Source organism: Pleurodeles waltl, chromosome 5, assembly GCF_031143425.1.
Source record: "Pleurodeles waltl isolate 20211129_DDA chromosome 5, aPleWal1.hap1.20221129, whole genome shotgun sequence".
In the NCBI taxonomy this organism is placed as follows: domain Eukaryota; kingdom Metazoa; phylum Chordata; class Amphibia; order Caudata; family Salamandridae; genus Pleurodeles; species Pleurodeles waltl.
This window is the reverse complement of record NC_090444.1, coordinates 1,346,512,831-1,346,539,916: the sequence shown is the minus strand read 5'-3', so window position 1 is coordinate 1,346,539,916 and position 27,086 is coordinate 1,346,512,831. Positions and strand designations below refer to the sequence as shown.

Below are 27,086 nucleotides of genomic sequence, written 5' to 3'. Positions count from 1 at the left end.
GGGGTTGAAGGCACCCTGTTCCCCCCATCAGGACCAGGACACCCTCCTGATTGTCATTATGAAACCAAAAGACCTGGCCCCTACACAATCTAATAAAATGGACAAATACATAATACATCAACAGCACCCTCCACCCAGTTGGCCAGAAGTCGCTACGCCAAAGGTGGCAGAGCCTTCTTTGAGCACCATCATGGCAGCAATCTCAGACTTCAGGGGCACACTGGAGCCCAAACCTAATGCTGTGACGGCCAATGTCTCCTTCTTGTGAGTGGACTTTAAAAAAATGTCCGACAAGGTGTCGATAGCTGAGACCAATGTTTAGGTGCTACAGTCCACTTCTAAGAAGAACAAGTACAATACCTCCCAAAACAGAACTCAATGATTGTTGCCAGACTGCAGGATCAGGAAGGTAGGGCAAGGGTAATATATCAGAGTGGTCGGGGTCTCAGAAGAGGCACAGAGGCCTAGCGTAGATCTCTTTTTGGAAGACCTTATAGTCGGCACCCTTTGTCCACAGCATCTTTCCAACTTTTTTTTCAGTGGAACGGGCACAAAGGGCACCGATTCCACTGCCAAAGCCTGTCCCTTCAAACAATTATAGCATGAATTTTCATTCATAGAGATTGAGACACTATATTGCAAGCTGCCCACATTGGTTCTACAATTACTTCGCAGACATGCACCAGACATGGTTCTTATACATCTTAAGGGCAACAAACATCGGGCTTTAGATCGAATGGATTACACTCTGGCGGCACATACCAGATTCACCTCCAATTATAGGGGAGTGGGTATCTTACTCAAGAAAGCTACACCTTTTTTCCCAGGTCATGTGTGGAAAAAAAAGAAAAGAAATGAACAAGTATTTATTAATTCAGACATGAGAGGGGCCATGTGGAATAAAAAAAAACAAAGAGGAATGGGCTAATTGCCCGAGTTCTAAACAGCAGCAGCATCCGTCATCCAGAGTCTGACTGGGTCCCAAATCTGGTTCTGTCCCCTCCTCCGAAGGCTGCCCTCTAATAATGCAATTTCCAACATACTCATATTCAGAAGTTCCCTCCACCAGATCCAGGGGTCAGAAGGCTCACAAAGCAGCCAACATGTGCCAGCACTAATCTGGCCAAGGAGATTGCAAAAAATATAGACCTTCTAAGGGTGGGGGAAGAGCTGGCATATGTCCCAACGTAATCAGCTTTGGGTTGATCATAACCGTAAAACCAGATATACCACGCATTTTCTTGAAAACAAATTCCCACTACCGACGCAACGCGAGGCAGGATGCAAAATCATGGACCAGATTGGCCCCCTCAGTCCCACACCTAAAGCAGTGATCCTCCGCCCACAAGTTCATAGCGAAGAGCCGATGAGGCGCATAATACCAATCATTAATACGTTTAAAATGATGTGCCTTAACATGCAACACATTCAGAGTTGCCTATGCCAATGTATTATTATGGGACAGGTTACCCGCTGTCACCGCAGTACTGAGAAGTAGAATCCACCTATTCACCCTAAGCTGAAACAAGTCAATGGAGTGATCTGGGGGAAAACGAATAAATCAATGCATAGCCCTACCTGATATTTCTCTTCCATGGAGCTTTCTTTATAACCTCCAATAAAGGATTATCCAAACAATTGACTTTGCCTTCCTTACAGCTAAAAATAAAATGTTGTAACTGAAGTTACCTGTAAAAGCCAGTATTGGGAATAAAGAACTGTTGCTGTAACTTGTTAAACGTGGAGAGAGAACATTTCCCGCAAATAGCTGGCCTAGAGTAAAAAGGGTAGCCTCCTCCCAACTCTCACGATAACTGTCATAGACACAAGAGGGCAGATTAGGATTACATCCTAAGTATGTAAGATGACTGAATGAGGTAGGACCCGAAAATATCCTCTTAAGCTCACCCTAAACTTGGTGAAAGGCTTTTCATGTCTTAAAACGAGTTCTCTTGAAATACATTGTGTCTACAATACCACCCCCAGGAACAATTGATTCACCCAATGGAAGAAAATTAGCAAACATATGCCCTTGTTCCCACACCCCCACCCCAGAACCATAAGAAGACATGAGAAAAAAGTAGCCAGAAAATAATACAGCAAAACCGGAACTGAAACCCCACATTCCTCCTTGGATTGCTGCAAGAACTGAATCTTGCAGCGGGGCTTCCGATAGTACCATGTAAACCTTTGTCAGGAAGCCTCAATCTTAGTGAAAAAGGACGCAGGTAGATAAAGAGGAATACAGCAAAACTGGCAGAGATGTTGTGGAAGAATAATCATCTTGATTAGGTGGAAGCGGCCGATCATGCCTAAATGGAAACGGTTCCATTTGGTAAAGACATTAACTATATGTGAAAAGAGGTTCCCGTAATTATTCTTCACTATGTACGAATGTTAACCGAAAGAGTAACCGCTAGATATGTTGCAGCCCATACCCACCATTCGTCTGTGCCTGGTGGAGACACATTAGACGACACCTGAGCTTTATTGGGGTTCGACTTGTACTAGGATACAACCCCAAATGACTGGGCTGCTACAACAACTGCCCTTAGACCACTAATCGGGGTGAAAGTTAGCAGCAGCACATCATCAGCATATGCCAATACCTTAACTTCATAGCAATGTATCCGTAGGTGCTGGATCTCTTCTACCTGCTTAAGAGAGCATAGGAAGAGCTCTATATACACAGTGAAAAGCAGAGGAGCTAGGGGACACCCCTGCCTGGTGCCACGAGAAATACAATTGGGATCAGACAGCGTGCCCGAGCAATGTGCCCTTGCTTTGAGATCGATGTACAATCGCCAAAATCTGGAAACACAGATGGAGCCTAAAGCAGCGGTCTCCATGACCCCCCTAAGAAAGGCCATGAAACCCGATCAAAGGCCTTCTCAGCGTTGAGGAGGATCATGCCTACTGGTCCCTCATCCACCGATGCCAACTCTAATTCCATGGTTGTCGTATTAACATGAGATGTTGTGTCACGGCCAGGAATAAAACCGTGCTGGTTAGGATCCACCAATTCAGAGATAATTGTGGACAATCTATTGGCAAGAACACTCATTTAGATCTTAGAATCCATATTAAGTAATGATATAGGGCGATATGCTCCAAACACAATAGAATCTTTACCTTTTCTTGGAATAATAGCAATATTAGTCTCCCCCAGGAGTCTGGGATCTGACCCAGCAAATCAAATAAATTAAACAAATCAGTAAGCTGGGACAAGATTAGTGCAAAGATAGAGTAAATCTCCAGGGGAATGTAATGGGGGTTGGTGGCTTTTCTTTTAGCAAGAGAGCTGATAGCTCTCTCAACTTTCGAAAGAGGCATAGCTTCCTCCAGTTTTAACTGCTAAACGTTATAGCGAAAAAAGACGCTGCACAAATTGGAGAATATATTCGGCTGGGGGAAAGCAATCCTCCCGGTAAAGGTTTTCATAAAACCATTGAGAGACATCTTTAACAGCCTTTGCACCAGTCACCATCTCCCCATTCTCATCCCTGATCTTCTGTATCATATTAGAGCTCAATCTTTCCCTTATTCTAAAAGAGAGAATTCATCCCATTTCCTCATTATTCTCAAAGTTAGACATTTGCCTAACTTAAGCATTCTTAACCACCAGATCCCAGATTTGCTTTCGAAGAGAAGCCCCAAGGGATGTGGCCTGCTCGAAGAGCCCTCTGATCGGAACCTATCATTTATGATGATACTGTGAGCCTGGTTAAGTTCTAAGGAACCATGGGCCATATTTAAAGGAAAATAATGGAGTGCAACGCTGCACCAAAATTGTCAGTGTCCCACTCCATCATTTTCACAACGCAGGGATGCGCTGTATTTAATTGAGTACGGCGCACCCCTGTGTTGTCTCCTGCGCTGGTGCTAAATTGAGCTGCATAGCCCCAACGCAGGCATCCTTGCACCATCGTGCAAGGATGATTGCTTTGAGGAGTTTGATTGTTTATGTGTGGGAAGGTGTCCCTTCCCACACATAAACAGTCACTAATGGCAATTTGGCATTCTGCTGCACACACAAAAGTGCCAAAACGTCATTTTGAAATGATTGTTTATGTGCTAGACGGGACACCTTCCCGCACTTAAACAATCATGTCTGGCATTTTGCTCGTTCTATGCGTGGTGCAGAAAGCATAGAAAAAGCAAAAAACGAGGACAAATAAAAGTATTCCTCCCCGTTGCACCTTGCTAAGATATTGGAGCTGCCTCAGGTTTACGAAAACTTGTAAATCTGAGGCAGCGTCAAAATGCAATGGGTGCTGCTGTGGCACGCCCACAGCAACAACTATTACACGGCCCTTTCACTCAAAGGGCTGCGTGTGAAGGGGTTGTATTACAAAAAGTGGCTTAACACCCCCTTGTAAATACAGCGCAGGGCATTGCGCCACCAGTGGCTGTTATATATGCCCCTAAGAGTCTGGTGTGCCGCCGCCTCCTCTGCCAAAATCGTCCTTCACTGGTGGGAGGAAATTGGAGAGTCTGCCCCCAGACAGGAGGCCTGAAGGGCATCCCATACCGCTAGAGCAGATGCTGTATCAATGTGTGTTTTTGTGTGTGGCCCTGTACTTGGCCTCTCTGCTCGATTACCAACGGATGTTTGTTGTCATTAGTGAGGCTGATTAACAGCGCTTTAGGTCCTTGTGGATGCAGAAGGGCCAGATTTGAAACAGCTAGACATAATGCATGAATGGACCCAAGGAAATGGGAAGCTTTACGAGAACTGTGTGCTAGCTGTAGTAGTGGAATGGCAGCAAATGCTACAGTCCTGAACAGAGGTTCACTGGCAGTTTTGTGGGCTGTTAGAATTTTATATGGGTTCTCGTTCTCACTAATATGTTATGCTACTACAGGTCAGGTATAAGGAGATTTGAAAGGTTTGGCATATTAGTTTATGCTGTGTGACTCGATGGCACGTGTCTGCTTTAAAGGCTAAATATATTTTGATATAAGGAGAAGGACGTCCACCTGGCCGAATATTAACAAGGAACGTTGTTATTGGGAAGGACTGTGTTTATGCAGTGGTCATGAAGCTGCGTATCTGTTTTCTCAGACATTCTATTTTTTTTGCCCTCGCTGCACAGGGACAGGTTCAGCTTCTGAAAGTTGCTGCCATGCACCATTCACCAATGAGATATATGTATTTTACATATTTATCATGCCATATTGATCATGCATGACTGTTAACTGGTTTCCTCTAATAATATGTATACACTCATTTAAATGTGAGCGAATATATCTTTTCTCCTCTTGTAGGTAGTATATGAAGTAAATTGACATAAATACTGCCTTATGCATTTAAGTTTCGAGCTTTTATAGCAATTCTAACTGGTACAGGGCTTGTTTCCCTGATTTGATTCTTTCTTATTTCTGCCTGGTAATGGCTTGAGTCGTGATGCTAATGAAAATACTCCAAGCATACACTATATAACTAGTATGTGTACCCTTTGTGACAATGTAACATCACTAGTTAAATGTAGATTATAGTGAAGACAGCAATAAGTAGAATGTTATGGTTTAGAGTAGGTTCTGGAAAATCAGTTGAGTAATGACAGTGGCTGTAGACCTAACCTGTATTATGCCAAATACTTGAATACACATGTGAAGAATAAATGCGAATATTCTCATATGATAGCATGTTCTAGACAACGTCTTTGTCATTTCCATATTTTGCTTTGCCTCCAGAAATATGAGTATTTTTTCAACTCAAAGTCAGTTTCCAAGACTGAAAATATACAACCAGATGGAGACATCCATTGCTATTGTCGATTTCCAGGTGCACACAGACAGCACTTACAGATGTGGGTATTGTCGTATGACTCCTGAAAGCAGTTCATCATCTATGCCATTTATCACAATTTCTGAAGCCTGAACATGTTTGATTCTTATAACTAGAAGTATTCCTGCTGCATAAACCTGGGTGTCCTTGCAACATGAAGTATATTTTGACTATCTTAGCTTATGAAATCTGTACATATGAGTGATTATCCTGCTTTCAAGGGGCTGGGATTGTGAGATCCGTGTAACTATTTATGTTCCTTCCTTAACCATTACTCGTATATCCTTAGCCAGAATAATATGACTGAGAATCTTATGGAAAGGGCAGGGTGGAAAGGAGAATGGAAGTGGAGTGTAAAAATTATGAAAGACGCTATTCACATTGTTGGACTTATGCTTATGCATGAATCTTTTTGCCTCATGCCTCCTATTTTTGTCTGACCTGTCGCTGTTGGCTTTTGAACTCTGAGCACTTTCCCACTGCTAACCAGTGCTAAAGTGCATATGCTCTCCGTGTAAATTGTATGTAATTGGTTTATCCATGATTGGCCTATTTGATTTACTAGTAAGTCCCTAGTAAGGTGCACTAGAGGTACCAGGGCCTGTAAATCAAATGCTACTAGTGGACCTGCAGCACTGGTTGTGCCACCCACATAAGTAGCTCTGTAATCATGTCTCAGACCTGCCACTGCATTGTCTGTGTGTGTATTTTTACACTGTAAATTCGACTTGGCAAGTGTACCCACTTGCCAGGCCTAAACCTTCCCTTTTCTTGCATGTAAGGCACCCCTAAGGTAGGCCCTAGGTAGCCCCAAGGGCAGGGTGCAGTGTATGGATAAGGTAGGACATATAGTAATGTGATTTATATGTCCTGACAGTGAAATACTGCCAACTTCGTTTTTTACTGTTGCAAGGCCTGTCTCTCTCATAGGATAATATGGGGGCTACCTTTAAATATGATTAAAGTGTAGATTCCCCTAGAGAGTAGATGGACATGTGGAGTTTGGGGTCCCTGAACTCACAATTAAAAAATACATCTTTAGTAAAGTTGATTTTAAGATTGTGCATTTGAAAATGCCACTTTTAGAAAGTGAGAATTTTCTTGCTTAAACCATTCTGTGACTCTGCCGTGTTTGTGGATTCCCTGTCTGGGTCAGTTTGACAGTTGGGTTGTTTTTCACCTCGCACTAGACAGTGACACAAAGGGGGCTGGGGTGTAACCTGCATTTCCTGATTAGCCATCTCTGCTAGGAGGGAGGGGTGGAGTGGTCACTCTCATCTGAAAGGACTGTGCCTGCCTCTGACAATGCCGGCTCCAACCCCCTGGTGTGTGTCTGAGACCTTGCCTGGGAAAGGCAGGATTTCACAAGTAGGTGTGAGTCCCCTTTGAAGAAAGGTAACTTCAAAGACTAAAATGGATATAAGAAGGGCACCCAAATCTACAGACTTTAGAAACACTTCTGGAACCAAGAGGAACCTCTGCCTGGAGAAGAGCTGATAGCTGAGGAAGAAGTGCTGCCCTGCCCGTGACTGTGCTTTGTGGCGCTTTCCTGCAGTGCTGCTTCTGCCAGAGTAAGAGGGCAAAGACTGGACTTTGTGTGCCTTCCATCTTGTGAAGAAATCTCCAAGGGCTTGATTTAGAGGTTGCCTCCTGTTGTTTGAAGTCTCAGGGACAGCAAAGACTTCTCTCTGCCAGCACCTGGAGTCTCTGGAGAGACTCCTGCCCCGACAAGTGGTGCCCTATCCAATCCCTGGGCGCTTGAAAGGAAAGCTGGTGGAAATCCAAGGAAATCGACTTCGGAAGACTCCGGACCGACATCGCTGCTGAATCCGGTAACGCCACCTGCACCTGACGCCGTGACCTTCGCTGGAACGCGACGCTCTTCGCAGGCCCGACGCCGCAGCAGCCCCGCTGAAGTCCGCGACACCGTGGAAGTCGCCGCACCACGTCGTGACCGATGCCGCTCGAAGTGCACGGATTCAACGTTTCGCACAGACGCCGCGATTCCCGACTTCGCGCATCGGCTTGTTTTCACTCTTCACCAAAGGTACTGTACTTTGGGGTCTACACAACTCCGTGTCCGGCGCCGCTGGTGTCGGCTTGTTGGGAACGACTCCGTCATGATGCCGTGTTAACATCTCATCGAAGCATTTTTGTTTCTAAGCGCTATTTTTTAGTTTAATCTTTAACAATTCATAACTTGACTTGTGTATGTCGGATTTTTGTCGTTTTGGTCTTGTTTTGTTTAGATAAATATTTCCTATTGTTCTAAACCGGTGTTGTGTCATTTTGTAGTGTTTTCATGAAGTTACTGTGTGTGTTGGTACAAATACTTTACACCTAGGACTCTGAGGTTAAGCCTACTGCTCTGACAAGCTACCAAGGGGGTAAGCAGGGGTTAGATGAGGGTGATTCTCTTTTACCCTGACTAGAGTGAGGGTCCTTGCTTGAACAGGGGGTAACCTGGCTGTCAACCAAAGACCCCATTTCTAACATTGGTGATCCGCGGTTGGGATTTGGACTTGTATTTGTACTTGACATACAGTGATTAAGTGTACACTACTGTTTGAGTTCAGACCACTACGTGACCACATACTACTTGTTTGGTGATCTTTTGCTTTTTCTCTTAAGGACTCCTTTTTGTTCTACTTCCATGATTTTGCTGATCCCTTGACGGATCCTTTTTACTTCATTGGGAACTTATTTTGTGCCTTTGGTACTTTGCACTTGTGACCATTATATCTCAATCTGGAGATGCAACAGCTGGAGCTGTGTTTGAAATAGAGAAACTGAAGGAGTACTCAGTTGCTCAATTGAAACAGTTCATTAAAGATCTTGACTGTCCCACTGAGAGCTCCACCAGGGAGGGGGAGCTGCAAAAGGCACAGAGGGCCTGGGCGACAATCAAGGAGGCTGGAGGGCACACAGAGAAGGAGAATGTGGGTGGGGAAGTGCAGAGGATACACAGTGGTGTAGTGGAGGTACCTGTTACGCCTGGGGGGAGGGTCCCCAGGAGGGGTAGCAGGGTGTCATCCAAGGGTCTGACTCCTGAAGAGTTACAGGACAGACAGGCAGAGAGGGCTCGCCGGTTCAAGGAGTTGAGGATGCAAAGGTAGAAGGAGTTGGAAGAAAGGAGGAGGGACTTAGAGATCCAAAAGAGGATTTGGGCTTATGAGCTCAAAATGAAGGAGCTGGAAGTCATGAGGGCTGAATCCAGCTGGAATGGTGGCAGCAACAATTTTATATCTAGTGCTGCTGAAGAAGTGCACATGCCCAGAGATGTGGTGCCCTACTTGAAGGAGGGAGTTAACACACACCAGGAGGTTCAGGGGTATGAGGTAGCTCCAGTGATGCACAGGGTCCCTGAGGTGGATTGGGGAACTGGCATGGGGAGTCATATTCCTACTGGTGGGAGGGACACTCTACTGACTCTAGGTGAGAGTGACAGGGAGAGGGGTTCCCCCCCAGGTAGAAGTCCTGGTTATGGAGTGTGAAGACATCCCAGAAGAGTGTGGGTTGAGTATCAGGGACAGTCAGGTACTGTCTCACCAGTCTCAGGAGGGTGATGTGGGGTGCTTTTTCAAAGCAGAGTCACTGGATGGTTGGGTGAAGGGTACTTTGGTTAATTCATGTGAGGGGCTGAGTGATGTAATTGCTGGAGAGCATATGTCTAGTCCTTATTTTCCAGAGCTATGCCAACACCAGGTGGAGTGTGAGTTCTCTGACCCCAGGGAGCTTACAATGGAGGCAGACTTCTGGGTGAGTACCAGAGAGTCTGAAGAGGCATTTGGGGGTGCTCCTGAGAGGAGTGGTCTAGGTAGTTCCCAACCAAGTGAGGTAGGGAAGGTTTGTAGTGTCCCAGGTAGGTCCCAGTGTAGTGGGATGGGTGAGGGACCCCATGTCCAGTCTCAGAGGAGAGGGAATGGGGATGGGTTGAGGCCCAAGGTGCCCAAGATCTGGTCTCAGGTCCTGGAGGGTTCCATGAGGGAACACCAGGAGGGGAGTCTAGCCTGTACCATAGGGCCATCTGTTGAGGGAGACGCCACAGTGTCAGAACTTGGGGGGGCGGCTGTAGCCAGCGTCCCACCAGTTCAGGTGTCTGGCAGTACCACTCCTAGTGAGGGGGTGCAGAAGTCCAGACCGAGGGTTGAGAAGGGGTTGCCGACCCCAGTGGAGAACCTGGAGGGTCAGGGGTCAGCTCTGAGAGCAGAGCCCCCCATAAATGACCTTGGTGAGAATATTTCTGGGTTGGGGGGAATCCAGACTCTGTCAGATGGGCAGAGGTCAGGAGACCTGCGCCAGCCAGACTCTTGTGTGGCCCTTCGGGACAGTGTGTCCCTTGAGGAGGGTAAGTGTGCCCCAATGGAAGTCCTGGTGTGCCAGGCAATGGTTCAACCGCAGGGTGGTGACTCTGGGTTGAATGATCAGGTTCAGGGGGTAAACTCTGACCTGATGGGGGGTAAGTGTGCTCCCAAGGAAGTCCTGGTGCGCCAGGCAGTGGTTCAACCGCAGGGTGGTGACTCTGGGTTGGATGACCAGGTTCAGAGGGTAAACTCTGACCTGGTGGGGGGTAGGTATGCCCCCCAGGAAGTCCTGGGTTGCCAGGCAGTGGTCCAGTCTGTGGGTACAGACCCTGGACTGGAGGATCAGGTGCAGGGGGTAAACCCAGACCTGAAGGGGTGGGCGGTTTGCCCAATCACCCCCCCTGGTGTGATTTCAAGGGGTACTCTCCCTGAGGGGGGGGGGTGCAGAACCCTGAGAGTAGGGGCAGGGGAGAAAGAGCCTCACCCCGGGCCCCAGTGCAATCTAAGGGTACAGACCCTGGATTGGAAGGCCAGGTTCAGGGTGTCCCCCCTGACCTGGAGGAAGGGGCTACTGCTAACAGTGCCCATCCCATGTTGTCTTCTGAGGGGGCCACTTCTAGTTGGGGGGTGCAGGACCCCAGAAGGGAGGGCAGGGGGAGGGAAGCCTCACCCCTGGCCCTGGTCCAACCTGAAGGTACAAACCCCAGGTTGGCGGACCAGTTGCAGGTTAACAGCCCTGCACTGGTGGAAGAATTGTGCAGGACTGCTTCTACAAGCACCCTGACAGTTTTTGACTCTGGGGGTGCCGCTTCTGCAGGGAGGGTACAGAGCCCCGGAGGGGAGGACCAGGGTCAGGTTGTCATCCCTGACCTGGTGGAAGAGAGAGTGGTCAAAGGGTGCCCGGCACCTGGGGCTACATCCCCCCACTCTCCGCAGTCACAGTGGTTGGAGAGGCCTGAGGTCGGGCTCTCATCCCTGACAGTTGTCCGGGGCCACCGTGGCTTGCTGTCCTGGTGGACAGAGTTGCCCCTGGAGGGGGGATGAGTGTCACACCCCGGGGGTGGAGTGGGCAACACCACTGTGTTGGCCCTGGTGGTACTATCTGCCCATTGCAATACATCTGTGAGCAAAGTAAAGTTAGGTGCTGCACAGATGGTGTCTGTAGATGTGGAGAAGGGTTCCCCATGGGTTAGCTTAGTGGGCCCTGAGAGTATGGACAGAGGGATCCAACTGGAGTCAGGAAGGCGTAGAACTGGAACATGCCCCTGCTGTTGTGGGCCTGGGTCCTTGTTCTATCACCCCAATCAGGGAAGTACATCAAGGTATTGATTGTTCTCCCCTGGCTTTAGGCTGGTAGGGGGTCGTGTTGGACTTTTGCTTATGCATGAATCTTTTTGCCTCCTGCCTCCTATTTTTGTCTGACCTGTCGCTGTTGGCTTTTGAACTCTGAGCACTTTCCCACTGCTAACCATTGCTAAAGTGCATATGCTCTCCGTGTAAAATTGTATGTAATTGGTTTATCCATGATTGGCCTATTTGATTTAATAGTAAGTCCCTAGTAAGGTGCACTAGAGGTGCCAGGGCCTGTAAATCAAATGCTACTAGTGGGCCTGCAGCACTGGTTGTGCCACCCACATAAGTAGCTCTGTAATCATGTCTCAGACCTGCCACTGCAGTGTCTGTGTGTGTATTTTTACACTGTAAATTCGACTTGGCAAGTGTACCCACTTGCCAGGCCTAAACCTTCCCTTTTCTTACATGTAAGGCACCCCTAAGGTAGGCCCTAGGTAGCCCCAATGGCAGGGTGCAGTGTATGGATAAGGTAGGACATATAGTATTGTGATTTATATGTCCTGACAGTGAAATACTGCCAACTTCGTTTTGCACTGTTGCAAGGCCTGTCTCTCTCATAGGATAATATGGGGGCTACCTTTAAATATGATTAAAGTGTAGATTCCCCTAGAGAGTAGATAGACATGTGGAGTTTGGGGTCCCCGAACTCACAATTAAAAAATAAATCTTTTAGTAAAGTTGATTTTAAGATTGTGCGTTTGAAAATGCCACTTTTAGAAAGTGAGCATTTTCTTGCTTAAACCATTCTGTGACTCTGCCGTGTTTGAGGATTCCCTGTCTGGGTCAGTTTGACAGTTGGGTTGTTTTTCACCTCGCACTAGACAGTGACACAAAGGGGGCTGGGGTGTAACCTGCATTTCCTGATTAGCCATCTCTGCTAGGAGGGAGGGGTGGAGTGGTCACTCTCATCTGAAAGGACTGTGCCTGCCTCTGACAATGCCGGCTCCAACCCCCTGGTGTGTGTCTGAGGCCTTGCCTGGGCAAGGCAGGATTTCACAAGTAGGTGTGAGGCCCCTTTGAAGAAAGGTAACTTCAAAGATAAAAATGGGTATAAGAAGGGCACCCAAATCTACAGACTTTAGAAACACTTCTGGAACCAAGAGGAACCTCTGCCTGGAGAAGAGCTGATAGCTGAGGAAGAAGTGCTGCCCTGCCTGTGACTGTGCTTTGTGGAGCTTTCCTGCAGTGCTGCTTCTGCCAGAGTAAGAGGGCAAAGACTGGACTTTGTGTGCCTTCCATCTTGTGAAGAAATCTCCAAGGGCTTGATTTAGAGGTTGCCTCCTGTTGTTTGAAGTCTCAGGGACAGCAAAGACTTCTCTCTGCCAGCACCTGGAGTCTCTGGAGAGACTCCTGCCCCGACAAGTGGTGCCCTATCCAGTCCCTGGGCCCTTGAAAGGAAAGCTGGTGGAAATCCAAGGAAATCGACTTCGGAAGACTCCGGACCAATGCCGTTGCTGAATCCGGTAACGCCGCCTGCACCTGACGCCGTGACCTTCGCTGGAACGCGACGCTCTTCGCAGGCCCGACGCCGCAGCAGCCCCGCTGAAGTCCGCGACTCCGTGGAAGTCGCCGCACCACGTCGTGACCGACGCCGCTCGAAGTGCACGGATTCAACATTTCGCACAGACGCCGCGATTCCCGACTTCGCGCATCGGCTTGTTTTCACTCTTCACTAAAGGTACTGTACTTTGGGGTCTACACGATTCCGCGTCCGGCGCCGCTGGTATCAGTTTGTTGGGAACGACTCCGTCACGATGCCGTGTTAACATCTCATCGAAGCATTTTTGTTTCTAAGCGCTATTTTTTAGTTTAATCTTTAAAAATTCATAACTTGACTTGTGTATGTCGGATTTTTGTCGTTTTGGTCTTGTTTTGTTTAGATAAATATTTCCTATTGTTCTAAACCGGTGTTGTGTCATTTTGTAGTGTTTTCATGAAGTTACTGTGTGTGTTGGTACAAATACTTTACACCTAGCACTCTGAGGTTAAGCCTACTGCTCTGCCAAGCTACCAAGGGGGTAAGCAGGGGTTAGCTGAGGGTGATTCTCTTTTACCCTGACTAGAGTGAGGGTCCTTGCTTGAACAGCGGGTAACCTGACTGTCAACCAAAGACCCCATTTCTAACACACATGTTAACAATAATAAAAGAACATGTCAGTTTACAAACCCAGAATATTTGAACTATCTGTGAAGCATATGATTCATCAACAATTTTCAAGTAAATTGTCCCAAAAAGACACCATTTTCCACCACGTTTTAAAATTGTTTTGGGGGTTGGAGTGGGATGACCAGTCCCACCAGCATTCCTGTGGTACTGCCTGATTGGTACATCAAGAGGATTTCAGAATATTTTGTGAGTGCTTTCTAGCACATTTATTTGAAATTGTGGAGACAAATGGTGTAAAATTCACAATTTGTCTTCATTTTCTTTTCAAATTTTCTTCTGGAAAAATCCATCTTATCTAGGCAGAAGGAAGGCAGGTTTTCTGGCTTTATTCATTTGGTTCAATTCGTGGTAGTTACACCCTGTCACTTTCAAGGTTCACCATCTGCCACCACGGTATTGAAGTGGGCTTAGAGATGGCACAAATCAACTTAATACTGGCCAACAACAACAAATATTAGTACACGAGGGCAAGAGGACCAAGACACGCTACAGAGAATACAGAAATTCACTATGCATGCAAATGCAAATGCAAAGGAATTTTAGAATTGTGCTACTGACACCTGGCCCTGTATACTGGTGTTTCTAAATGCACCCAAAAGGAACTCTATGATTTCCGCCTCCAACAATTCCATTTCTTATATGCAGAATATCTCACTCCTAAGAAGGTAGGCCTAATTCACCACCATAACAAACCTGCATGCTCTAGATGTGGCACGGTAGATGTAGGCTTCCACCACATGGTCTGGTCCTGCTGCAAAAAACTGGTCCATTGAGCAGTCGTCCCATCCCATTAGCACATGGTTTCACTAATTTACTAGACCCCCCAAGAGCTGCCTACTGGGAAAATACAACACCCCAGAAGGGGAAAATGGTAAACCTCTTCATCAACATGGCACTCACACTAGAGAAGAGGGACTCAGCCACCAATTGGAAATCGCTAATGTATCTCTGCATACAGCAACGAGAAGACCTAGTGAAATAATGTGCATAGATAGAATTAGACTCCCTCTGGAGAGATAACTGCAAGGGAGTGTTAAAACACGAACATACTCAGAGCTGGGAAGACTACCTTACATCCTTCTGAAACTCCATTAGCGATGGCGTATGCACCAGCCCCAGTACAACACCAGCAGCAGCACTACAGAGCCCTAGCCAGGAAAGGCCCTCCTGGTAATTGACTCCTGGTTATGTTTATCAACGCCCACCATGCGGAATGGGAGTGACCGGAACTGTTGCTACACATCTTACCTCGTAAGGAATGCATGTCACACCAAGTACCGAGGTCAACCGGGCCCCTTCCCCTCTCCACTCCCTTTTTATCTACTCTAGCTTTTTTCGCTAATTTACTATACTGATGATGTCTGTATCACCGACCATGCCACTCCCTGTGGACCCCCAACAACAATCAATACCGGAACTTCAACGTCTTCTATTCTTGTTCAGGGGCTCCCCCAAATAACAATAGGTACTTTAATGGTGTATGTTTATACTTAAAATGCAACAAAAACAAAATTAAAAAATAATTAAATGTATGATGACACCCTTGTCTTTAATGTTTGTTCCCAACTTTTCTTTCTTTCCTCATTTATTACCCCTCACGTGCCACAAAAATCTTTATGGCATCAAAGCAATCCACTGTGTTAAAAGTGAATACTTTCCTTCTCCTAAATGGTAGGCTTTAGGCAGAGGCACCTTTTTGTCTCTGTATCACAATGACACCATATTTAATTTTTCTTTTCTATTTTGTTTCTGAATAACACATGACTCGTTACTTGTACATCACGTTTGTAGCAATGATAATAACAAAGTCAACAGTGAAAGCATAGCCTTAGCAGCGCAGAGTACCTGCAAACACCATCTATGTTTCAGGACTATTTACAACTTGACACCATCATTAAAGGCTCATGCCAGGTAGGCAATTCATGATTTCTAGAGTTAATATTTCTGAAATAATTGTACATGCAATGGATCTTGTTGGAAAGTTTGCACATGCATTAGCCATACTGAAAGCCTGTTTTGGAGTAGTCCTCAAGGACCATCAATAAGTAGTCACAATTCAGAAGAATGAATAATCTCACAATTGTTGACATACTGCATTATTATATATAAATGTACCATCAGCATGTGATATTTAGATTGTGTTTACCTGTCAAGATCTGAATTCTGCAACTCAAAGTTCCTAAGAACTCTCATGACCTGAACATCTTGGCTCAAGAAGCAAGGAGGCAGAAGTCCATGAATGCCCAACTGGAGCCTTTCTTCCAGGGAAAATGCCATGCCCTGTGAGGGAAGAGTCATTATGAGCAACATACTTTAACCATTGTCATACACGTATGCAGATTTTAAGTTTTACCTTTAGAGACTACAAATAATTATATTTAGTTTGCAGATTATTTGATCACATCATTAAATGCTAAACAGTTGCTTATTATGAACACTTAACTTGCATTGATTAATTCTAAAACTGTGCAAACATTCCCCATTAACTATTATTATGGACCAGTGATTGTAGTCCTCGAACTCTCATACTGAGCATTTCACATGAAATAACTAGAGCGCTACTGTGATGTTCCAAGCCCTAATATTTGCTATAATGATGCTGATAAATTGAATGTTTACTGATGATAATAATTTATGGTACTTTAACTTTAAGGACACACTGGCATCTGCAGCTCGAGTTTCTAACCCAACATTTTCGTCGATAGACCATTCTCTTGTTAAGTGAGAGCATGTCCATATTTGTTGCAGCTTTCAAATAGCTACTAGAAATGAGACTAATCTCTTTACATAGTCTAAAAATTGTATGAATAATTTATATTGTTTATGATGTCCGATTGTGAAAAGTTCTTTAAATCGACGAAAGATGACATTAACGACTACCGACTTTGTCCAGACATTGTAGATTGCCAAATTAATTATCATATGGCAAAGATGCCTGGAGTCAAAGAAGAATTCATGTGGTACAAATTCTGAACGTGAGATAGTAATAAAGCAAATGAATAAAGGAGTTTTTAGTGTAAGATATTAGTTAGCCAGGCAACTTAATATAAGAACTCACTTGCTAACAAAATGAAGAGTGCGTTAACCGACCTTATTTGAGACAACCCCTTGAGCCTCTAAAGATATAAGGGACTCGGTATTTGCCATGAAACAAAAGAAGTAGTGATTGAAGAACATATTTAAAGGTAAAAGCAAAATATGATTATGAAAAATTGTCAAGCAATGTCGAAGCCTGTAAGAAGGTAATACCAAAGGCATTTTGAAGCCTGCCTACCACCATGTTTTTTTGTAGCGTTAGCAACGCCACGAAAACCATGGCAGTAGGCTGTACCAGTGACTGTGGAATTCCTTCCCTGTCGCTGGTAGGAGGCTCACCAACTCCCCCAAACACTCCCCAGATGCCCCCCACCCCTTTCCATCCACGCTCCCCCCTTTTGATTCCCCCCCCCATACATGCACACACTCGCAGACACGCACCACGCATACCCCCACTTACTCACACTGGCATACATGCATTAATTTATGCATACATCCTTTCATTCTCGTACACATCCGTACACACATTCACATTGACATGCAGACACGCATTCACATTTCCATTTTTACATGCATTCACACACATGCATTCACCCTCGCAAACAACATTACACACACAGACGCATTCACGCACACTCACACATTCATGCTCACAACCGCACACACACACACACACAACACCCCACCACCCCTCTCCCCTGTCAGAAGCCCAACTTACCTGCATCCAGGTGGTCTTCCAGCAGGGAACGGGATGGGGCGCTGCTACCGCCAGCAGCACCCACCAGCAGAACACCGCCAGGCTGTATCATGTGTCATGATATGGCTGGCGGTGGTCTACTGGCGTGGCTGGTGGTAGCAGCGCCACCTTACCACCATCCGCCAGTATGGCCACGGACGGATTTCTGCCCTTCTTGTGGCAGAAGTCCGGCTGTGGACATAATCTGGCGAACGGATGGTAGCGTGGGGGTCAGTCTTTTGGCGGCCGTCAACGCAGTGTTAGGCAGCTTATACCGCCAATGTCTTAATGTGGGCCAATGTATCAAATTATCCAGTGACTTTTGATCAGGTATCATGTACAGAGCAAGGGGTCGGCTTTTAGTCTTCTAGCCAATTAGACGTTAGATTTGTGTCTTTTTGCCAGACAGATGTTTATCCTGCAGAGAGGATCCAGAGGCTCCCCCTGACCGCGACTGCCTGGTAACAAGGAACCCAACCCCTGGACCAAGCACTGCACCCGCAGCCCCCGGGTAGAGGAACCACCTCCCAGTGCAGGAGTGACCAGCAGGTGGCCCTCTTCCTAGCCCAGTCAGTGGATGGCCCAAGAAGCCCCCCGTGCCCTGCCTGCATCGCCTAACTGACCCCCTGGTCCCTCCATTGCTTTCAATAGCAAACCCAACGCCCACTTTGCACACTGCACCCGGCCGCCCCTGTACCGCTGAGGGTGTGTTTTGTGTGCCTGTTTGTGTTCCCCCCAGTGCTCTACAAAACCCCCCTGGTCTGCTCCCCAAGGACGCAGGTACTTAACTGCCAGTAGACCAGAACTGGAGCACCCCTGTTCTCCATAGGCACCTATGCGTTTTGGGCCCTCCTTTGACCTCTGCACCTGACCGGCTCTGTGTTGCTGGTGTGGTGACTTTGGGGTTGCCTTGAACCCCCAACGGTGGGCTGCCTGTGCCCAGGAAACTGACTGGGTAAGTGCTTTACTTACCTGAAAAACTTAACCAAACTTATCTCCCCCAGGAACTGTAGTTTTTTACACTGTGTCCACTTTTAATATAGCTTATTGCCATTTTAACCTAAACTGTGTGTACTACAGCTTTGAATCAAAGTTCTATACTTACCTGTGTGAAGTACCTTGCATTTTATGTACTTACCTCAAATCTTGAATCTTGTGGTTCTAAAATAAATTAAGAAAAGATATGTTTCTATATAAAAACTATTGGCCTGGAGTTTAGTCTTTGAGTGTGTGTTCCTCATTTATTGCCTGTATGTGTACAACAAATGCATAACACTACCCTCTGATACGCCTACTGCTCCACCACACTACCACAAAATAGGGCATTAGAATTGTCTAATTTTGCCACTATCAACCTCTAAGGGGAACCATTTGACTCTGTGCACACTATCTCTTACTTTGAGATAGTATATACAGAGCCAGCGTCCTACAATCTTTTTCTGATGCAAAACCATCCATACCACATTCTTAGAAAAGACAGCAGTCATGCCCACCACCCCAATGGCCAGCACAGGGAACAAGGGTCCCCTGGGCATGGCCACTGCACCCTGTGCCACGCAGTGGGCACCAAGTTGGGCACCCTATGGCCCTTTCATTAAAAAAATAAAAAGACTTACCTATACTTACCCAACTTACCTGGGATGGGGGCCCCCATCCTCCGGTGTCTCTCTGAGATGGGTGGGGGTGTTCCTGGTGCTTGAGGAGGGCACCTGTGGACCCATTTTATGGTGTCTGACCATGGAAATGGGTCCACAGGTCCCCTAACGCCTGGTCTGACCCAGGCGTTAAATAATGGTGCAAAGCAAGCTTTGCACCATTATTTAGCCCCTCCTCCCACCCGTGAGTCATTTTAGCACTGGGGGGGATAAATACGGGGCTATGAGTTTAGCACCATTTTTTAGATGGGAACGCCTACCTTGCATCTCATTGAAGCAAGGTAGGTTCACGCATCTAAAAAATGGTGCAAACTCCAATATTTTGACGTTAAACGGTTCTAATGCAAAATATAAATATGGAGTTAGTTTTGCGTAAAAAAATTACGCAAATGGGGTATAAATATGCCCCTTATTCCTCATATAATTAGGGTTAGGAATTCATTTCCTGCAAACATATGTCTGAAGCCTGAGCAGAGAGCCAAGCTTTACTTAAGAAATTAACAGATGTATTTAATTGATGAGGTCGATTACAAGCAATTAATCCATTACCAGAGAAAGACATTTTTGTGTCAAGTTCAGCTGTACCACTGTCAGAAACGCTTGCCTCAGTGTGCCTACCTATCTTTGAAATTCCTAATGTGACACCAGTGGTCACAACAGTGTTGTAATTTCCTACTCAAATATCATTTGAAGCTCCAAACCATTTGCATTTGGAGCTCCTCATAAATAGGAACAATTTATAAATCAATGTAGTTTACATTTTTTGTGCCGTCTTTCAGCATATTCAACGCCTGAGGCAAAAGTAGCCATTATGCTTTCTAATTTAATGAGGGATGGCATGTTTTGACCTTTACCCCTAGTTTCATTAAATTATCTTCAACTGTATGGTTTTGAACAATTTGCAGCTAAACTGAAAATATATTTTGGATAGGAGGTTAGTATCTCAATTCAGATATTTGGATTTGTTCAAATTAAAGCAGTGAACATAAGACATTTTGAGTTACTTAACTCAGTTCCAACAATTGGTGTAAGAAGGTAGTTGGCCAAAGGAAAAAAGAACTACTCTCTTTTATAAAGGGCTCAGAAAGTAATTTAAAAAAAAGTACAGAGTGGACTTGTGGATTATGAGATCTAGTTTTACAGATAGTCCATAGAGTCACACAATGCAAGGGTCAATGAAGGAGCACATCTGCAGAGTTTGGTACTGACCACATTTAAACTCACCAACTTAAAACGTGATTTTTTTAACTCCAGAGCCAATGCAAATTGAAATTATATGTCAACAGTAGTCAAAGGAAGAAAATGATTATTGTAGAGTTAAGAATCTAATGTTACCGTGCATCTGACACACATTTTAAAGACAGGGCCAAAGTGAGGAAATTCGCCCCATACCGGTTTTACCTTGGGCGTGTAGCCCTAAGGTAGCCACAACTCTAAGGTGGGCTACCAGACTCCTGACAACTCAGGAAGGGTAGTTCCATCTTGAAAGGGGTCAGAATGAGGCATTCTGGGGTAGCCAGGTGCTACCCATCACAGGAAATAGGAAACCAGGTATGAGGAGACCAAGTAGCCCACAAGCGGCCCGCATGGTCCCCCAGGGCACTTTTCCTGGATAAATTTGGCACCCCTGGAACTTTGACCCTCAGATCACACTGAAATCAGAGAGAGGCCCAAAGAACAACTGCCCAGCTGCTCTTGGACCTGCAGAAAGCTAGGCTGCACGCTCAGGAGGATTGTACCTGCTACACTTTGGGCTAGCAATGTTTGTATTGTCCCTGCGACTACTGGCTTGTGGAAAAGCTGATCACCGCTATCCAACAACAGCAGTGACTCCAAGCATCAGTCGGCTGATCTCTGGGAACCAGCTCCATGGACACAAGAGCTGAAGTTGCCCAAACAGCCAAGTTGGGAGCCAATATAGACGTTTTAGCACCACCAGTCTCTGGGCATCCTAGTGGACAAATCCAAGATAGCCGAAACCTACACCTGTGTCTGCTGACCCTGGGAGTGCTATCCAGGACTGGATTCATCGTACCCAAGGAACAATAGCCCCCATCAATGGATTTTGCCTCTACCGTGGGGCAGACTGATCAGTAGCCCAACATAAACTGGCCTGCTACTGCAACGTAGAGGACGTCTAGGGACTCTGACCTATGTGGCCAAGCTCACCCCATTTCACCTGTGGACTGAGGAACACCCACAAAGGCCCCCCAGTCAAAGGCTCCACAACCGGAGCATCCTTTGAGCACCTTTTACCTGGATCCCTCAGCATTAGGCCACTCCATTGAAGTCTATTGCGTTCATCCTGTCAAGTTTGGATCTTGCCTTAAAAAAGCTCTAGTGACTAGGTAGCTGTCTGAAGTATCCTTCCTGGCCCCCGAACCTTTGTTCAGTCGGACTTGGTCACCTAACTTGGGTCAGAGTTGCGAAAATAACTTTTATAAACTTTTCAAAAGTTTCCAAACTTTTTGTTGGCCAATGCTTGTTTGCAGTTGATATAAAAGTTATTTATTGCTTCTAAAATCTATATCTCCAGAAATCTGTGGTGGATTTTGATGCTTACGTTCTCTAAAAATTCATAAACATATAATCTATTTTTATAAATTGATAAATTGATGTTTTGTTTCTTCCATGTCGTGTGACTTCCTTATTCTGTTGTTTGGTGCTGTGCTGTTAAATGCTTTACATATTGTTCCTTTCCAAAGCTTTACTGTTCGCAGCCACAGCTGCCCAGGGTTGAGCTTAAGTTTAAGTAAAGGTTCCTGACTGGACCCAAGACGGTATTTATGAGTGTACTGCACGATAAGGCCTCCCAGCCATATTATATAATCACGCAAATCCTCACATTGGTGGTAACGGTGGGATCCAGAACCTGTATAGCTGAACCAGACAACTAATAAGTTGGTAACGGACCTAAAAGTTTTGCCAAGGTGAGAAGTCAAAGAAGTAAAGGTTTGGGAAAGTTCTGACTTTCTAAGGCACCTGCTTCTATGAAAAAAGTCATTTTCAGGAATTGCAAAATGGTTTTTCTTGCTACTAAAAGTCTTCAACAATAGAGGACAAAGGAATCGACTTGGCCACCTAGCCTACATTAAAAATCAACGAGCGGAGGGCTTTGTGTAAAGAAAAAAAAATATTTCCAAGAGACTCAGCCAAAAATGATGACCTGAAAAAAGCTCTCAAAGCCTGAGAAGAGGCAAGGAAAGCACAGGTCCTACTAGAGGATGAGATTAACCATGAGAGTGGGGATGAGGATGACATCAATAATTCATTCACAGAAGGGGACCAAGAGAATGTGGTCCTCACAATGTGTTAAAGGCATGACTCTCTGTTTGGGAGTGAAAAGAGCTTAACATCTGTGAGGAGGCCTAAGGACCTTAAGGCCCAGCTTACTGTCTTGGAGAGGATAGGAAGCTGGCCCTAGAAGAGAAGTGACTGGCTCTAGAGGAGAGAAGGGTCAAGCTGGAGATGAGACCCCAGGAGATTGGTGGTAGCAACAGAGTGACAGGGGTAACTGCTGAGGGTCTCTATGATCCCAGGTTGCCCAAATGGATTGAGGCTCTATACACTGAGGGGGATGACATAGACAAATGGCTGGCATCCTACGAGAAGCTCTTAGGATGAGAAGGGTGGGTGCACAATGTTGGGGGGCCTTACTGTGGGAGCACATTCCAACTGTAGGGAGAGATAGATTGCTGACACTAGAGGATGAGGTGGCAGAATCTTACACTCACAGAAAGGTGCACTCAATGAGCTCTTTGGTCTAACCCCTGAAAAGTGCTGACAGAAATTTATGAGCTCATAAAAGGGACCAACACAATCATGGGTTGACTTTGTAGATGCCTCAGTGAAGTCACTGGATGTTTGGATTAAAGGTAACAAAGTTGATACCTATGAGGACCTGTACAGTTTAGTGGTTGATAAAAAAAAATACACATGCACAAAACAATCAAACACTGGTGACAATCTCAAGGGGATTGCCAGCGTAGGGATTGGAGTGAAATTTGTTCCTTGGGAGTGAATGGGGTACACTGAAGCAGCGGCGGCTCCTCCGCAATGGCAGCGGGGCGTCACCCCAATGGCTCAGAGCCAGCAGCCGAAAAATAAAACAAAATTTTATTATTGTTTTATTTTTCAGCTGCTGGCTCAGGTGGTGGAGCTGGGCCATGGGAGGAGGAGTGGAGTAGTGGTGTGCACTAAGTGTGCAAGTCGTTCTAGGCCGGCCAAACAGACATGCACAGTTAGGTTTCTCCAACTCAGCTGTATTGCACAGCAGGGTTGTGGAAACAGCACAGACTCTCTGTCTCTGTGCCTGAGCGAGTGATAAACCAGCCCATTCAGGCCAATTCCAATGCTGCTCTCATGCTTGGATTTAGATTCCTTTGCGCCATTTTTTCAGACACCCCTAACGAGGGAATCCCCCTTGCATACATTATGCCTGGCGCAGGCATAATGTGGCGCAAGGGGTTACAAAGTGGTGCAATGCATGCATTGCACCACTTTGTAAATCTAGCACAGCGATTTTGGCCTTTGGGCCACACCCTAATGTGGTGCAAAGAGGCTCTACGCCCTCTTAAATCTGGGCCTATGTTGGAAGTATATTCTCCTTAAGTAGGATCGCCTCCACCTAGCTTTTGTCGATATGAACCTAATTCCTAGGAATTGACTTTGGGAAGTGCTGAGGAATTATGGCATCCCAGGGTCTCTACTGGCACATTTAATGAAACTTCATACAGGAACATATGCCCAAGTAAGGTGGGGGATTCATGGGGAGCTTACAAGAAGGATTCTTATAGCTAAGAGTGTTAGACAGGGATGGATTTTGGCCCCTACTGTATTTAGCATTTATATCAATGGGGTAGTAGACTGGCTGATCAGTGCCAAAATGATGCCCCCAAATCAGGGACATCTAGCATCCCTGCACTTATGTTTGCTGATGATCCACTGCTGATCGCAAGAACCCTTATGGGGTTGCAAGAATTAGAAGATCAATTTTCATATTTCTGCTCCTGTCGAGGCTTTGAGATCAATGCAGGGAAAACAAAATACTGCTCTTATAAGGGCAGAATGCTAGTACAGAGAGTTCCATTAGAGACAGTAACGAGTTTTGGTTACTTAGTATTCAAACTTGTGAATACCCTGTCTTGGGTCCCATATATACACAAAAGTAAGTTGGTACTACAACACAGATCAACAATAGTAGCCACAAGGTACAATGTTACATCATGTAGGATAATTTCTCCAGCGTTAGAGGCCTATAGGGCTTTGGCATTAGGAGGGGCTTCATTTGGGGCTGAAATATGGGACTGTGGGGACATGGTGCTTCTAAAAGTAAGGAAGAACTCTTTTATAAGATTACTATTTAAACTTCCCAAGAGTGCCCATTGATTCCATTATGCCTTGACTTAGATTTAAGCGGAGTGGACCATGTGACTAAACTTAGACCGTTGTTGTACTGGATAAGAATATGGTCTGTAGATGAATTGGAATTGTATGGAGTTTTGTTGAGGTATTTGATTCATCTTTATAAACACTGTACTACTGCTTGGCTTAACTACATTAGATCTTGGTTACTGAGGCTAACCCTGGTAAACTATGGGAAAATCCTGGATTTATTAAGGGAAATTCAAGATTAAGGGTCAAGGATTGTTACTGGTAGTATGTCAGGAAGAAAACCTGGATTGAACAGAGAGATCGAGGGCTACCTGATACATTATTATCTCATAAATGCATTCCAGAATTCTAATTTAACATGAATATAATTGTACCATATAGAGATAAGAACGTGTACATACAATTCAGAATATGTATTCTGCCAGTTAACTATACTTCTCTGCTAAATTACTGAAATACTGTGGCAAATAACACTTGCCCAGTTTATCCTACACTAAAGGAAACTGAACAATATTTGTAATTATTTTCTTCAGCATATAGTACACCTAGTTAAAAAACGGATTATTCCCTTATGTCATTCATTGAGTTTTAGACATATCTGGGAGTTGATGAGGATCTTGAAAACAGATACTTTGAAAACGATTGGTTTTACCTTGTCAAACGTTATATCTTGGGCTTAGTCAATACATTGCTTAAGAGGAAGCACTGCACTTTGTTCATTACCTCTAGCAGGTTTCTAGGGATGCACAAGTATACTAGTCTTGCCACTTTTACATTTCATATTTTTCAAATTTCAATGTATATGTTATGAGTTTTATTAGTAATGTTGTATTTAATTATTGTATTGATGGAAATGTTTTTATTGCATGTTTTTTGGGGATATACCCCAAAATAAACAATCTATGATGAAGTAGCTGTGAAATTAACACTACCCCCAACCATGAAGTTTCATCCTATTTTTTTGAGGCTCTTGTAAACCCGGTGAACGTCAACACTCATCTGGTACAACCTTCCCCAGCTAATGTCAAGTGGTTTAGACAAAAAAAAATGAAGTAAATGCCAGTGCAGAGTTATAAATATCCTTTGCAGTATGTAGCAGGTTGCAGGGGGTTGGCAAATACTAGCTGACACTTGGAAAGACCCCAGCTTTTTCCCTCCCAGTCAGGCAGGCACCAATCCCAGAGTAGGGAAAGCTGCCCCAGAACTTGTTTGAAGTGACCTCAGAGAAGAGAACTGCTCATTACTGCTCTTGTTATTTATATGGTTGCCCAGTGTATAATGTTATGTGACAATTCTTTTATGTTTCATGTGCTGGGCTTTGTGCTGGTAGAGTTATTCACTGCACCCATTGATTTCTATGTAAATCCATTTCAGTACCAGTGAGTGGCAATTTGTGGTACACAACTTACGCAAAAGCTTGTCTGCAGTAGATATGAGGCTGTTTAAGTTGTAGTACTAATAGGGTACGCGTGGGGGTATCGTTTGAGAATTGCAATTGACTTCCCCTTTTTTAGATGCATTTTTGGAATAGCATGTCCCTCCCAGTGTCCCTCCTTAGTGTTCCATTTCTTCCTTTCACTTCCTAGTAGATATCACCCTTTTCCAACCAGTGCTCCTTCCCATTCCCACATTTATATCAAAAAGTAGAACTATGCATTTGTAGTGCTCAGCATTCCTGCAGGAAAACTCTATTTATGAAAAGTGGGACAGGCAAAGGCTTTGATCTGAGAATTACGTAAATTTGCACAAAATGGCTTGGGTTTGTTAACTGTATACAAACAGTGTGAGTTGAATTTATCAGTACATTAAGAAGTAGTGCTGCAAGTACTTGTAAGGGCTGTTGTGAATTGTCCCTCTGTAACTATGACAAGGACATAGGATGATTCATTAAGATGCTCAGAAATGTCCGTTTGGTGAATCACTTTATTCCAGAAATACTTAGTTCTCATACAGTTCTTTACACGTGATCAAATGTACCGATATCTTATCAGCAGTTTCAACACATGTTTATTTTGTTAAAGCCCATTTAAATTATTTTTTATCAATGTATCTTTAAAAAATTGTTATTGCATTTATAAAATGTAAACACAAAGGTTGCATTAGGCATCATCAAATCTGTACATATTGTCAGCCAAGCAACAGCTGCTACAAGTACAATTAAGGTACATCTAGGTCTTAGTTATAGTAAGTATATACGGTACCCGTAGACTTGATATCATATCATTATATTAAATTATGAGGAATAAGATAAGCACAGACAACAACAAAAGAAAAATAGAAACCTGTCCATCACCCTCCTCATCCTATTTGCCTTGCCATTTCACGTACTATTGACGTCGAGTTCATGTAAGTAAAGTGTGCGCTGTCCCCGCACACGAAATGTCGTAGGAGGTCATGTATTATGTCGGTGTCAAGTGAAAAGGTTATCGTCAGGGGCGGGGACCCAAGTGGGTCGGCACAGCGACTCGTCTCAGAATCAGTCCATGTCTTCCTCTTGCACTTTAAGATGTTCTAGCACAGCGTCCCATGCCATAGCTTTGAGCTGTTTGCATGCCCCCCGGTATTCCTCTCTGTGTAGCGCTAAGCTCCCAGCAGAGCCCCGCACCAAACTTCCCCGCTCCAACCTGCTGCTAGAGGTGCAGTGGAGGAT

The 27,086-nt window shown here is 45.1% G+C and overlaps 1 protein-coding gene across 1 annotated transcript in view; it reads right to left on the bottom strand.

The window, feature by feature from the left end:
* The window catches only part of ME1 (malic enzyme 1), a 1,525,515-nt gene that overhangs the window by 1,301,483 nt on the left and 196,946 nt on the right, over positions 1–27,086 (bottom strand). Inside the window, exon 2 of the mRNA XM_069235609.1 lies at positions 15,762–15,895. Within this exon, the coding sequence (XP_069091710.1) occupies positions 15,762–15,895 (134 nt within the window). The remainder of the gene's footprint in view (positions 1–15,761; positions 15,896–27,086) is intronic.